Source organism: Pteropus alecto, unplaced genomic scaffold (genome assembly GCF_000325575.1).
Source record: "Pteropus alecto unplaced genomic scaffold, ASM32557v1 scaffold81, whole genome shotgun sequence".
NCBI lineage: Eukaryota > Metazoa > Chordata > Mammalia > Chiroptera > Pteropodidae > Pteropus > Pteropus alecto.
The window spans coordinates 16,714,074-16,729,398 of NW_006433378.1; the positions used below are offsets into that span (position 1 = coordinate 16,714,074).

Here is a 15,325-nt window from a genome sequence, read left to right on the forward strand (position 1 = left end):
TCGTATTAAATATCTGGTTTTGCCATACTGAGTATCAACTTCATTTTAAGCATATGTCTTGTTTATTTTACTTATTCTCAAATAACATTGTTCATTGGCCACCTACCATGTGCAAAGCACTGAGTTAGGGGTTAGAGCTGACATTAAGACGAGACACAGTATTGGAGGGGTATTTTCTCTGCTCTTATATTCAAAGCTGCACATCACTGTGGATTTCGATACACAGCCCAGAGGTTTGCAGCGAGAGAGATCTGCCCCCTATCCACTTCCAGGGGACAGCTAGAGATGACTAGACACATTTTTGGTTTTCAAAACTGGGGTGGGTGGTGCTACGGGCATCTAGTGGGTAGAGGCCAGGGATCTTGCTAAGCAGCCTACAAAGAACAGGACAGTCCCCACAACAAAGACCTGTCTGGCCCAAAACATTAATAACGCTGACGCTGAGAAGCCCTGCCACCAGCCAAGCACACATCAGAAGGCTTCATGTTGCATTTTAGTAATTTTGCCCACTCATGAGACTGAGGCTACTATGCGGCCATCGCAAGCACCTCAGAGATCCTGGGCAACAAATGCTTCTAAATTCCACAACAGATATAGTCACGTGACTTGGCCAACGGGTCTTTCTCTGTTCCTATCATGAAGCATCAGGAACCTAAAGCCACATGTAAGCAACATGAAATTTACAACCACATTCTTTTCTTACTTTCATATTCTGTGTCAAAAATTATATTCGCCAAGAACATATATAAACTTAAGAGAGAGAGATAACCTCACCTTCATAGTTAAACCCCTGAATAGTCCTACCATTATAAACTAAATATAGTGCACTTTTAACAATTCTGTTTTAAACTCCTTTTACCACTTTAAGAGTCTCTTAATGTTTTAAAATGTGGGCTGCAGTAAAGAAGGATGAAGGGTTTTTTTCAACATCAATTTGCTACGACATTCGGTCTCCCCTTGTGTTCCCCCTCTTCCACTGACATAATCAAAAGGTCAGACATGGCAACCAAAGATGGATTTTTCGGAGGGCAAAACAGTTTGAGGCTAAGAGAAAGCAGGCTGTAACTATGAGGGTGGGGTTATCTCTCTATTTTTCTTAAATTTATGTATGGTCTTGGTGATTAAAAACTCCAGAACATATTTTTCTACAGGGAAACTAAAGATTTCCATTAAAATCCACAACTCTGTCCTTGCTCAAGGAAATCTGAACCCTTACTCAGTCAGACATGGATTAGTAAAAAGATGTGCCTATGAAAAAGACTCGCGTGTTTCAACAAACGCTCTCTCATTTGCTAGATTTCTCATACTAGGTTTGACTTATTTTTCTTAATTGCCAACTCTGCATTGTGTAGATGCATATACCATTGTTGTGTCTAAGGCACTTCTATGTTTTTTGAATAGCAACTGAGTTAGAGGGAAACGGGAGAAAGACTAAGATTTTTTTTAAAAAAATCCAGTTTCTGGCTTTTAATTGAATTGGACTGAAAATGTTTTTCTATTTTTAAGAAATTCGGGCATAACTGTATTAAAATGCCTTTAGCATTTTATTTCCACTATTCGAACATTAAATTAAAGCATCTTGACACAATGAAAGAGGGTAGAATTTGAAGGTGAGAAGTAACTAAACATTGCCGATATGCAATGTTTATCGATCTAATTTACGATATGCAAATTACATCTCAATAAATTTGTTACTAAAAAGAAAATTATAAATGTATGCACACAATTGGTTATATGGCTCTGTTCCTCACTCTCAAATTTTAAATACCCTAACTACCTGAGTGGGCTTTCTTAAACTGGGACCGTGAAACTAAATAGAAAGAAGCTTGTCAGCGCCATGCTTCACTCTGCCTCTATCAAGAGTACATCAAACAGCTCAAAATTTAATGGCTGCCGTGCCATGGGGCACAAGTTAACAGGTTGTGACCTGTCACATCTATGCCTGGTGCTGACACTAGTTCTCTTGACATCATTAGAAAGGATGCTACATTCTGGTCCAACACAGAGGTAAAGGCTTCCTCTCGAAAGGAGCCATCATCCCTTTGCCCTGTTTTTGAACTCTCCATGGAGTTTTCGAGTTCATTTTGAGGCAGCGTGCTGCTCTAAGGCCTCCGATACAAGTATGTGGGTACATTTTCATGTTGGCGGCAAGTCAAGTTCACAGCTTCCCCTAAACTTTGTGAAAAGTTAAATAAGAATGATAAGCAAGAATTCTATTAGTAATTATAGGGTACCTTGTAAGGGTCACATCCATTACAGACAGGTAACATCAGAGATGTGAGAATTAGGCTAAGCTTTTTTCCTCTCTACCCTTGAGATCAATGATTTATGATATTTCTTGGAGTCATTCCATTTGGTGCCCCATTAACTGGCAAATCCCTATTTTCCGTTAAAGTCACTCAAATGTCAACTTCTCGGCAATGCCTTAGTTGAAGCTTCTGTCTCTAGGCTGAGCACTTGCTATTTGCCATGCCACCAAAGTTCCTTCCCAGCCAGATCGCAGAGACTTGTTTCTCCCCAGGAGTGACTGTGCCGGGATGGCTGGAAGCAACCTGAGCGAGCCACCTTGTTCATATCCCTGTGCCTCCAGCGACTAGTGCAATGGCAGGTAAGTCCCCAGGAGTGCCTGATGGATGCTTGGCGGAATGTACAGCAGTAAATCACATGGTGCTTCTCCCGGATTAATGGTTACCAGAGGGAGAAGGACAACCATTTAATCTGTGAAGCTTAGTCCTAGCCCAAGGCAAGGAACATTTAGATCAAACTTTCAAACTTCATCATCATAGGAGATGCTTAAAAAGTCACCTATAACAGTATCTCTGTCCATTAAACTGATGAACTTCCAAGAGGTTCAAAATACCCATAAGAAATGAAACACTACCTTGAAATGCCGTGGTGTTTCATACTATCTTGGTTGAATTTTCAGCCAGATATAAAATTTAACTACAGGTATTTTAATATACAATATATATTCACAAAAGTATTTTGACCCAGAAACAGATTATGAGCTGTTTTTCATTCTTAGTATGTCTGTAAACATCACCTCTTTTATACCAATAGGTATAGATATGTCACGCTTATGCTTTTTATAATTAAGATGCCCATCTGCTGGCTTACCTTTAGCATGCCTCATTACTAGTAAGAATTAGTTCTCTGGAGGATCAGAATGATGCCCTAAAACCACTACAACCATAGCACCTTGTTAACTGAGCACTTATTGTCTACCAGTAACGTAAGTGTTTTCCAATGGATTATTTCATTTAATCCTCACAAGATGATTAAAACGAGGTAGGTATTATTTAGCCCCATTTTACAGAAGGAAGCGATGGGACGTAAAGGTTATCGGATTGGTACGAATCTATACAGTTAGGAGGCTGTAGAGCTAGGAGCTACTTCTGGGTAGCCTATTCTTGTAAAATGAACTAAAGCACCACGGGCCAAGCATTATGGTAAGTACCTGACACGGACCATTTAAAGTAATTTGTACAATAAACATGCAACATCATATCAGCATCTACACTATACATACGAAACAGACAGACTTACCAAGGTTAATTATCTGGACCAAGGTCATACAATAATTAAAAATTCTTTCATAAATATTGCCTATACTAGTCTGTCTCTAATCATAATAAAACTATCTTAATGAAACGAACTTGGCATGGTAGTATCCGAAATACAAAGCACTTCCTAGTTTTTTCTAATGATCAGTAGCAGAGGTTTTCTATAAAGGCCCAGATAGTAAATATTCTCAGCTTTGCAGGCCATATGGCGGCTTCTGCAACTACTCCACTCTGTCCCTGTAGCCTGAAAGCAGCCACAGATTATGTGTAAACAAATGGGGTCTGCTGACCCCTGATGATGATTATTTAAATCAGAATGCTAAAATTTACTAAATGCTCAGTGTGTAATAACAATAAGATGAATATATGTCTGTAGCAAAAGCATACACATTTATAAGGTAGCACAGGTTAAACTGAAATACTGTGTACAAACAAAAGGAAAAGGAAAATTTTGACATTAGTCAAAATGTTGCAGATTCAAATCCTCACCACTTACCAGCTTTGTAGCCGTGAGAAACTGAAAGAAAATTTCTCTTGGCCTTAGTTGCCTTGGATTTAAATGGAGAAGTAAAATTTCTACCACACGGCACAGTTACAAAGCTTAAAAGATAGAACCACTACCCGAAAGGACAAAGGCAGTGGTGATTCTGAAAACGCGAATTCCAGCCCAATCGGCCACAACCCAGGAACAGTCAACTCCCCATTACATATTCCACAGCAGCAAAGTGCCTAGCGATCAGCTGGGGGCATAATGTGCATTTGCCAAACAAACGAACATAAGGGAAACAACAGAGTTACTCTGGATGGACAAATCTGGCTAGAATAAATCAAAGCATACATCCTTTAGTACAACGCTCATGTTTAATCAGAGTTTAGAATTCATGGGTGGGTTAGAAATCACCCTGACATCTTGGGTTTATGCAGTGTAATCACTGCTAAAAACACAAAAAATGAGGAGCACGTGTCTGAATGTGGTTTTATTCAAATTGCTATTAGTATATTCCCTTAGATCGATATCCAAGTTTTTCTTAACAACCCAAAACAATAACTCTTAGAGCCGGCTGGATGCTGCTGCTCACTTCCAAATACCACCTTTCCCCACCGGAATCAAAAACACAGAACTGACAGCTTCCTCTGTGGCATCATCGATTCTAACACAAAATGGCTGGAAATTTTATGGCTATGCTGAAACGTCCCATATTTTTCTTCCCTCTGCCTACTTCTTTTAAATTGTAGAAAAGTATTTTTGTTTTAATAAAGCACATTAAAGACTTGTATTAGTAGCAATATACTAATGAAGAAACAATGAAGTAGCAATATAGTAATAAAGAAACAACTTTCTTATTAAGTACGGCTGCAAATCACGTTTTCTCTCGGGCACTGAAACATTAACATCAAAAACTAGATTTTAAGTCTCTTTTCAATATCGCTTCTTTGTTAGTCACTTCTGATTTTTATTTTCAGCACAGGAGCAAGCTACTTGTACTTAGAGCTTTACAAAGTTAACAATCACCTGTGGCATTGCTTTTGCTCTTCATCAGGAAGATCCATAACTCACCTTCTACACTAAAGAAGGATGGAAAAAGGGCTTTGTGGAGGGAAAAGACTCTATGTAGCTGGTACTTTAATGCTGCCATCGAAAACATCGACTTTATTAGAACGAGCTGGGAATACAGAACACTCTCTGACATGGACACAATATGGACACCATGACATGGACACCATAAACTATTTCTCCTCTTAGGCCTCCTTTCCCAGAAATATCTGCCTCGATTATAGCTTTTGTCCATTTCAGGAGTCTTAGATGGGAGTGGATGAATTCCCAGTAAAGGCTCTTCTATGTCTGGCATTAACAGTTGGTACCTCTATATGACCAGATATTTGCTTTTAGAAGGTCGCTTTCATTCTCTTCTTGCAATCCGCATTATTAACTTGGTATCTTTTAAGGCGATTTTTTTTTGCGTCTCTAGCCTGGAGATTTTTATAACTAAATTCTCTTTTAATTGCCTTTGTCTTTCTACAGAAAGTACTATAACATATCTGCCCCGCAATTTCTATCTTAATATCTAAAAATGCTACATTTACAGAAAAACTGAAGCAAAAAGAACTGTTAACTTAGAACATAACATAATTCTCTGATTATCGCAAGAGAATTCTGTCTTGGTGTGGGATATGGGCTTAAGGTTAGCAATGGCATCCTAACATTGAAATTATATGAGTTATGTTCCTTCCTGTTCACTCGGCCCCCTTAAACAGCGGTAACATCAAAGCAAAATCTCTTCCTTGTTTCGACTAAAAAAATCTCAACACATAGTAGGTCCTGAACTGATCACCCTCAGTTTATGTCCATACTTGCCAGCCTGGCTTGACGGTCTCCACATTTTAGTCCCAACCTAATTTCCTGTAACTCTACTACGTAAGATGTTTGCTTTGTTTACATTGGACTGACAGCCTCCCAAGCACGCCCAGTGCCTTCTGACGGCACTGTACTGGTGTTGCTATTCCCACCAACCCTGAAGTACCTTATAACAAAACCCATCAGAAGACCCGCCACCAGCACTTCCGGTTCTACTGCAAATGCCATCTCTTCCACAGACCCTTCTAGCATCAATCTCTTCCTCTGAGGTAGGCTCTGGGCCCATACTTTTTACAATACAGACGATTGTATTTCTTTGACGTATATTTCCTACTAGATTTTCACATCCACGAGGCTCAGCTATCCTGTGTGTTCTCATCATATACTCCATTGAGCTTAGCAAATGGCTTAAACTAAACAGGGGCTCCAAAGCTAACGCTGAATACGTGAACGTTAATTATTATGTAAATAGCTATCTGATGAAGATCAAGAGAACTTCAATCTCACTGCAGATGACTCGCTGCTGTATTTTGTGGCCACATGCCTTTTAGGTTTCAAAAGGAAAAGCCCTGAAAATTTTCTTTCCCTGCTAGGAAAATAGAAGCTAACAAGCTCATTTGGCCAGATCTGCCACAGATGGTCTTACCGAGCATATGAAAATACCCTGGGAAATGATTCCACAGCTATTTAAAAACAGTGGCTCAAAGTGTACATTACTTAAATGTATATCTACTTACACAAGCACTTATGTGCTAAATCAAATAAGAAGTTGTCATTAAGTAGGGAATGATAAACATCCATCTTGTACTGTAGCTTTCTTTTTTTAAAGAATATTTGATACTTAAAATGAATTTTAAACTAACTCTGAGCATTCAACTCTGAATCATCTCAGTTTTAAAAACTACAAGTTAAAGAAATGCAGAACCTCAGAACCACTAAGTTTAGTTAAAGGAGAGAGACACCAAAAGACCATGTATGTTCCCACTTATATTAAATGTCTAGAAAAGGCAAATCTGTAAAGATATAAAGAAGATAGTTTTTGCTCAGGGCTCCTAATGAGAACAAGGATTAACTGTGAATGGGTGTGAGAGAATTTACTGGGGTGATGAAATGTTCTAAGATTAGATTATGGTGATAGTCACATAATTTGGTAAATTTATTAAAGCCGCTGAATTACATACTGATACACTTAAAATGAGTGAATTTTATATGTAAACTGTACCTCAATAAAGTTATAAAAATGCAATGAAGAGAAGATACTACAGTGATCATTAGGAATCTCCTTGAGGCAGAGACAGTATCCCATTTTATGCTCCAATTTAACAACGGAGCTAAAATAATTTTACTTTAATAAAAAGTGAGAGACTTACACTGCTGTAACATTAGTGGGTAGACTTTAAAGGTATTTGCAATACACTGAAACTCAATAACTGCCTCCATATTCATTCCATCTAATTCTAGGACTACCTTTTGCTACCTGTAAAACATATAAATATCCTTTAAGAAAGTCAACCCAAGAATTCACTAGTTGCTACCATGACATTTGCTTGTTCACTGTAATATCAATGCTTGCTTTTATTTCACTGAGACAAAAGGGAAATTTTTTAGTTCATTCAGCTCATAACATTCCCAGCAGGAGCGTTAATTAAACGGAAAAGGAAAAGTTTAAGGTATTGACACTATATCTACCTCTCGAAGAGAAGGCACTGTCGCTTCCCCCAATAAATAAAGACAATGCAAATCGACCAAAGTTAAATTTCACAGCAAAAAATAATGCGATACTCAGCAAATATCCTTCTTCTTCTTTAATGAATTCTAATTGCAACTATTTGCTCAACTAAGATTTAACGGAACTTTCTGTAAGGCAGGTACTCTGCAGGACACTAAGTAAAATCCAGTCCTTGCCTTCAAAAAGCTCACAGCCTAGCTGGCGAAAGAGGCAACAGATAATAGCGTGTAACACATGCCCACTTGCAGGGGAGTACCAAGAAGGTCACCTGACTAAATCAGCCTTTGTCAAAGGAGATGACACCTGGTCAGGTGGCATTCTGGAGAACTAGTTGGGATTTGCTGAGCAGCATGCGCAAGGGACAGAACAGACGGTATAAGCAGGACTTCCCATAAGATTTGAAATAAATTATTGGACTGCTTGTTAACCAAAAAGAGTTCAACAAAAGCACAAGAATTGTCTTTTGTTGTTGTATTGTTTGGTTGAGGAGGCAGCGGTAGCAGACTGGATAGAAATCTCAAGTTCTGCTATGATGTTTTCCTTTTCCCTATGAAAGAAAACCCCAGTAAACAGAGGGTTACCTCGGACCACCTCTTCCACAGACTCCGTGGTGGTGGTGGTGGTGGTGGCGATGCTGGTGGTTCTCTCTGTGGCCTCTTCGTAGGGTTCCTCAGCCTCTTCGTCTGCCTCCTCACCATCCTCATCATCCTCACCATCCTCCACTTCTTCCTCCTCCACATCAGCCACTTCCTCCTCCTCCGTGACTTCTACGACTTTGTCTTCACTGGAGCAGGAAAGAGAAGTCATGGTGATAGTCATTTAAACACATTTCAGGAAAGGAAAAAAAAAAAGTCGCCGACAAGGAATTCTGGGAATTTGAAAGGGGACATGGCGCCGAACTAACAACGTGCACGAGGCGTGAAGCCACCAGGTCAAAGCGCGATCCCAGCACGGGAGATCTGCAACTTCTCACCCTGGCTCATAGCTCTTCTTAGTTTATGCAGTTGCAAAAGCAGGATACCATGATTCCAACTATGTGACATTATGGAAAAGGCAAAATTATAGAGACCACGGAAAGGTCAGTGTTTGGTAGGAGTTCAGGGTGAGAAAGAGAGGTGAAGAGGCAAAGCTCAGGGGATTTTTCCGGCAGTAAGATTACTCTGTAAAATACGGTTAACAGTGGACATACGACATCATGCATTTGTCAAAACTGAGAGAACACAACGAGAGAACTCTAATGTAAACCCAGGAACTTTAGTTAATAATAATGCATCAGTACTGGATCAAATGTACCATACTAGTACAAAATGTTAATAACAGAGAAAATGGGGAGGAGGGGCCTGCAAAGAGGGGTACAGGGGAGCTCTCTGTACTTCCAGCTCAAATTGTCTATAAACCTAAAACTTCTGTACAAAATAAAGTCTACTAAACACGGGGGTCAGGGATACCAAAGCAGAGTTTATTGTTTTATGTGGATGACGTCTCATAATGTATATGAAAATGCTACATAGCATCTGCATAGTAAATACTCAAGGAGAGTAGGTGGAAATTGGTTCAGATATTGCTATTGAGAGCTTAAACTGGAAACTGAGGAGGAAGAAGCTGGTTTAAAGAAATCTGTAATACCCAGTGGACAGCAACGCCTACCAAAACTAGACAGTCATGCTCCTAGTCTTACTAATTGGGTAAGCATTGTAGAATATCATGTATTTCAGTGTTCTTAAGTTTTACGGAGTGTCAGAATCTTCTGGAAAGGTTACTAAGCACAGATCACTGGGCAACATGCCCAGAGTCTTTGATTCAGTAGGTCTAAGATGGGGCCTGAGCATCTGCATTTCTAACGAGTTCCCAGATAATGCTGATGCTGGTGGTCAGGGGACAACATTCTGAGAGCAACTGAAATATGCAATACTGAGAATAATGATAATGGGTGGCCAGCAAGTCACAGTATAAGTGGGCTGGGGATCAGAAATAGTATTTATAGTATTAAATATGTACATAGTGATACAAAATGGTGAGTAATAAATCAGAAGATTGAGATGGCAAAAGATGGGCATGTCTGGAACAAAATTAAAAAGTCCCAGTAAGATATCCTCGTGGCAATCTCCTGACAGAGTAGACATGGTCGAGAGCATTTGAAAAATGATAAGTGAAAACAGGAAATAATAAGACAGTTAAATGGTGAAAGTATACTGCACACTATCTAGCCAGATAGGAGAAATAGATGGTTCTTACTTGATCCAATGACAAAACCAATACAGGAAAAAGATCTAGATGTAGTAGAAGATTTCAACATATCAGAGGATCTGCCACGGATCTTATTTGACAAGCACCAAAGGAGCAGGATTGAGGGTGGCTATCTGACATTTAAATTTCCCCAGAAAAGAGACAGCAGAAAAGAATTATTACCCCAATGTTGATTCATGCCTACGAGGAGAGCATATTGATGAAGAAGGGCAAGGGACCTGGAGAGTCTGTGTCAGACACTACCTGAAGCCCTGGAACGCTAGTGGGATCTGGGCATGGTAGAGGAAATCAGATTCCAGACGTATTATGAAAAGAGAACAGGCTTCCATGATCTAGGGAGACAGAAAGGAAGATGGTGAAAGGTTTTCCAAAACTGAAGGTCTGACAGAACAGCCACGACTAATTTTGCCGAGGGTGAAAAAGGAAAAGCTTTATGTGAAGAGATGAATATAGCACGAGGTAGAATTTCCTTATTAACTTAGAATTTAAAGAACTTTTATATATGAAAGGTCTATAACAATACGTATGGCCCCCAGCGAATGTCTTTCTAATTCTGATTAAATATGATGCAAGGGATAATAAATGAACACATTAAAAGAAGGTGAAGCATGTGGCTAAAAAAAGAATAAGGAGAAACTTACTAAACAGAAAACAGATAATAATTAACTATTAGTGTGTTAATAAATGACATGTTAATACGTAAGACATTATTATTTTAATATTTCCTACACCATGGAAACCTGTTCTCGTTCCGTAATACGTTTGAAATCTGATTTCCACAAGAAATAGGTAAGGAAGAAAAAGAGAAAACATTGGCATCGATAATCAGAGGGTATAAGCCCTTATCTGCTTAAGAGATAATTGGGGTGTCAGTCACTGATTTCTTAATTGCCTGAATTCTTGCACAAGAGTCTATTACTTGAGCCAACATCTCAAAAGAATCCTAAACTTAACAGTTGCTCAGATGCCCCAGTATATTTCTGTCTTATTTTTCTACAGAATCTCAATGTCGTACTATTTGTAAACAGAATAAAGATGACCCAGTGCATGTCATCAGCCAATTTATTGTGTGAGCTCTCTTCTGCAGCGAATCAAATCATAGGCACCAACGCTATTTAGTTCTCTAAATTAAGTGGAAAATTCAGATAAAACCAGGAGAAAAATAAAATCAAACCAGTATTCTTAAACCATGAAATGTGAATGCTGTCTTTAAGCATGAATGGAGTGACAGGATCCAAGTACGTGACCTGGGGTTAAGACAGCATTGTGGTTCCAGGTGGGACGGTGAAAACATGACCTTGGGTAGCCCCGCGAACCTCCCTGAACCTCCTCTCTTATGACTTGAATACTGCACTTACAGCTCCAATTGGAAAACATGCTTACAAAAACAGCTGTGTTTAAAGCGATCTGCATTCTGGTATGCGTCTAGCCATGAACAACAGTGAAAGAGTTGATGCCCATCATCCATCACCACATCTGCCTGAGCAATTTACTGGCATAATAACAAGGAACAGAGACACAGAATAGTTCAGCTGGCAGAGGAATTAAATTACTAGGCCTAAGAGAACTCAGGTCCAGTTCTTATTATCATAGCTTTGATTTCTGGAATTAAATTTAGATGTCCATGAATTCGATTATTTATTTGAACACTATTAAAACAGTCGCACGCACTTATGTTTTAATGATGTCGCCTCTTCCCATAGAATGCCAAACACGCCAACATTACAATTTCTAATTTCAGTTTTCATAAACAGCAGGAAAGACAGAAAGGGGGGAAAATTACTTTTCCTCCTTCGCTTCCATCGCTGGAAAGCTTTGTTCTGGGATGTGGCTAAGGTGACTAGGTTTGGAAAGCTAATCACGTGCAAGAAAATGCAAGGTGGGGCCAGTTTACAGACATGCCAGGCTGAGAGTCATAAAGCAATTTCCTTATAAACAATCAAACAACTCACAACAAAATAACCCCTTGTGAAAACAGTGGAATATTCCTATCACAGTCACACATTTTAGCATGTGTCAATCGATAGTAGATGAACTTTGCGGCTTTTAAATTCCACTCATGAGAAACACTTCTAAAGAATGAGGGAGTTATCTGAAAATGCTGACCATCTCAGAAGTACTTGAATTTAATAAGGGGGTCACTGGGTCAAAGGGACGTTACTATCAGGAAATAAATCACTGATGATAAAATTCTATGCGTCAGTATTCAAGACTTTAGGAGGTGAAGAATATGTACTACATCACAAAGGTGACTCTCCTCGTATTTCTAAATAAAGGCTGCCTGCCCTTGATAGAATTCCACTTGTAGCTGCCTTCTCAGATCCTCCCTTCAGAAACTGAAAGCTTTTGATTCACATTGCAGTTTTAATTGCTTTTTGTTTAAGTCATGCAAAACAATTCACCATTCGAATTCTCTAAAAAAGCTGTCTCCGTTCATAAACTCTGCTCAGACTAATTTTCCCCCTCTTCCCCTTTGTAGGACAAAGGAGAGGAAATGGCAAAGAGAAAGTTTTGATTCCCATGGTTTATGTGAATTGGACAATCATGAGACCTGAACTACTGCAGTGATGAGGGGACAGTGAAAACAGAGCAGCTGTGAGCTCCCCAATCGTAATAACCAACCAGGGGGAACCAGAGGGGCGAATGTTGACAGGAAGACGCTCAGACACTTACGTGCTGATCTAGAAAGGGGAAGAGTCTCCTGGAGTCAGAAACAGAGAGAGAAAGGAAAGCAAAAAAAAAATTTTTTTTTAAAAGGTAAACAGTTCTTTCCCTCTTTGCCCCAATTCCTATAGCTGCCAGTGTAACCTGGAGGGTACGATGGCTGGGGAAGACAGAGTGTCCCAGAGGAAAGTGTCTGGAATCACTGCTGTTGAATTAAGAACAGCAAACGTTGCCAAAAAATGTGAGAAAATATAAAAGAAGTGTATTCTCTATGGTTCCAAGTATTCCTTGCAGACAATTTGCAAGCCTCTCCCAGGCCCGGGTTATAGGCTCCTACTTTTTAGGATGAGAAGGACAACATTGAGACACCAAAAACGCACGACTCGGGCAATTAAAGGCGAGCTATAGGTTACAACCTTAATCTGAAATTAAGATGTAACACCATTCTTACACATTTAATGAACGCCTCTTCTGGGCAAGAGAATGTACACTGATTACTATATGAATAACAGACAGACTGCATACTACATGCTTTGGAAAGTCAAAGGGAAAAGTGATTCTGGTGAGCTAGAGGTTTGAGCCGATAGGACATGAAAAGTGGGTGTGAGGATGAGGCAGAGGTATCCATATAATGAACAAACACGCAATCAGGAATAACGGGTACATAAAGCCTGACTGCACCAGAGTTCCACACAGGCGCTGAGTTTTAACAGGAAGGTAGGCTAAACTGCAGAGACTGGGTATTCAGATATTTCTACTTTAGTCAATGGATAGTTAAGCATTTGAGTTGAAAGGGATACGCACTGATTGCTAATAAGCAAAAAAACTGGTAACACATGAATTCTCCCATCTATCAAACCATTCTATTAAGTGTCTCTCTATGCCATACACCAGTCATTCAATTAACAATATTTACTGTGCTTTTATCAAGTGCCAGGTGCAATTCCAGACGCTAGGGTGGATGACTGAGCATGACAAAGCCTCTTATCTCTCTGAACATACATTTTAGTGGGGGAGGCACAATATGAGCAAATAAAAAAGAAGACAGGTGTGTGTGGGGGATATATGGGTAGCAATTCAAATAGGGTGGCTGGAGAAGGCCAGCGAGAAAGGGTCATGGGAACCAAGACATGGAATGCTGAAAGTCAGGGTGGGGGCGTGAAGGCGGGAGGAGGAGCAAAAGCAACGCTGGCATGAGGACCAGACAAGCTTAGAATGATCGAGAAAAAACCCACAGCAAAAAGCCAGTGAGTGTAGGAGGGAGCAAGAGGGGCAAGTGCAAGTTATGGTGGTGGGGACAGGCAGGCAGGGCATGCACGTTTACTTATGCGCCACGGGAAGGAATCAGATTTAAGTTGCAAAGGCAGCTCCGCGTGCTGGGTGGAGAGTGGACTGCAGGGAGATAAGAATGGAAGCTGGGAGGCTGGTTAGGGACCTCGTGGTAGGAGCTGGGTGGGGGAGCGGGGGTGGGGAGGGTGGGGACACACTGGGGAGCTAGGGCAGCTCATGGAGCTAATGGCCAAAAAGATAATGAGGGCATCACCCATATAAATGTAAAATCATTACCATGACAACAATTATTCATGGCCAGAAGAAAAGAATGAGATCTGGCCAGATATTGAGTGTACGAGAGGCATCCATGAGGAAGCGATGACTGTAATGAGCTAGAGAAGGCCCAAAGGTAATGAAGTCTGGGAGCTACAGACAGCTCTGTACCAGGCAGAGTGGAGAGAACATGGGCAAAGGCCCTGTGGTGGGAGGGGGCAATGGAATCGGCTGACACGAACAAGGAGAGAGCTCAAAGAAGGACTAATGAGCAATGGCATGGGGCGAGGGGTGGCAAGCTATGGTCTCTGACTTATTTTTGTAAATCCCGTAACTTAAGTAAGGGTGGTTTTATATTTTAAAAAATTGTAAAAAGAAAAGATTTAACAGAGACAGCATATAGCCCGCAGAGCCTAAAATGTTTACTCTCTGGCCCTTTAGAGACAGTTTGCTGACCCCTGGCACAGAGGGTCGACTGGGGGGTGGGGTGGGGTGGGAATGGGAAGAGTGTGAGACGATGCTCTGTCCTGATCTGAAGCAAAAGAGAGATAATGAAACGAAGTGAAATACCTCTAGGATGTCCAAGTTCTCAATTCCAGAGCAGAAAGAGCAGTGATGAGCCCTGCCTCTTGCCTCCTTCCCAGCCAACAGAATGCAGGGTCCGAGGCGGCAGCGGCTCTTGTGGCAGAAGTGTGAACTCTGGGGCCAGACTGCCTGGATTTGAATCCTGGCCCTGTGACCTTGAGGAAGTTACTTAACCTCTCTGGCCCTACTGAATCTCATCCGTGAAATGGCAAACTTAGATACCTTCATTCATAGAGGTGTGACGAGGAACAAACGGGTTTATATGTGCAATGCGCTTAGAGCAGCAGCTGACCCACAGTGAGTACCATGTAAGACATACAACAAAGGCCACACACACAGTACTGGGCACAGAGAGTATGCTAGAAAAAAAAAAATGTGTTATCATTTTATCATGAATGCCATCAAGACCAAATACCCCTGAAATATTCCTCCAGAACATTTGGAATTGATGTATTCTATGACAATTATATACAGTTTGGTTTTCTTCTTTATTAGAAAACATAAAAGAATAAGCTATGAGGGGGTCCTAGAAAAGATCTTAAGAAAGACAATGCAAAATTACTTCATCTCTAAGGTAAAAACAAAACAAAACGGTTATAGATTAAATTTTCAGAATCCACGCGGCACAATGATATG

General features: G+C 40.3%; 1 protein-coding gene across 7 annotated transcripts in view; it reads right to left on the reverse strand.

Moving 5' to 3' along the window:
• Positions 1-15,325, reverse strand: part of APP (amyloid beta precursor protein) — a 239,864-nt gene that overhangs the window by 102,106 nt on the left and 122,433 nt on the right. For all 7 annotated transcript variants that reach the window (XM_015586511.2, XM_015586510.2, XM_015586509.2 and 4 more), the window contains exon 6: positions 8,230-8,432. In XM_015586511.2, coding sequence (XP_015441997.1) covers positions 8,230-8,432 — 203 coding nt within the window. The remainder of the gene's footprint in view (positions 1-8,229; positions 8,433-15,325) is intronic.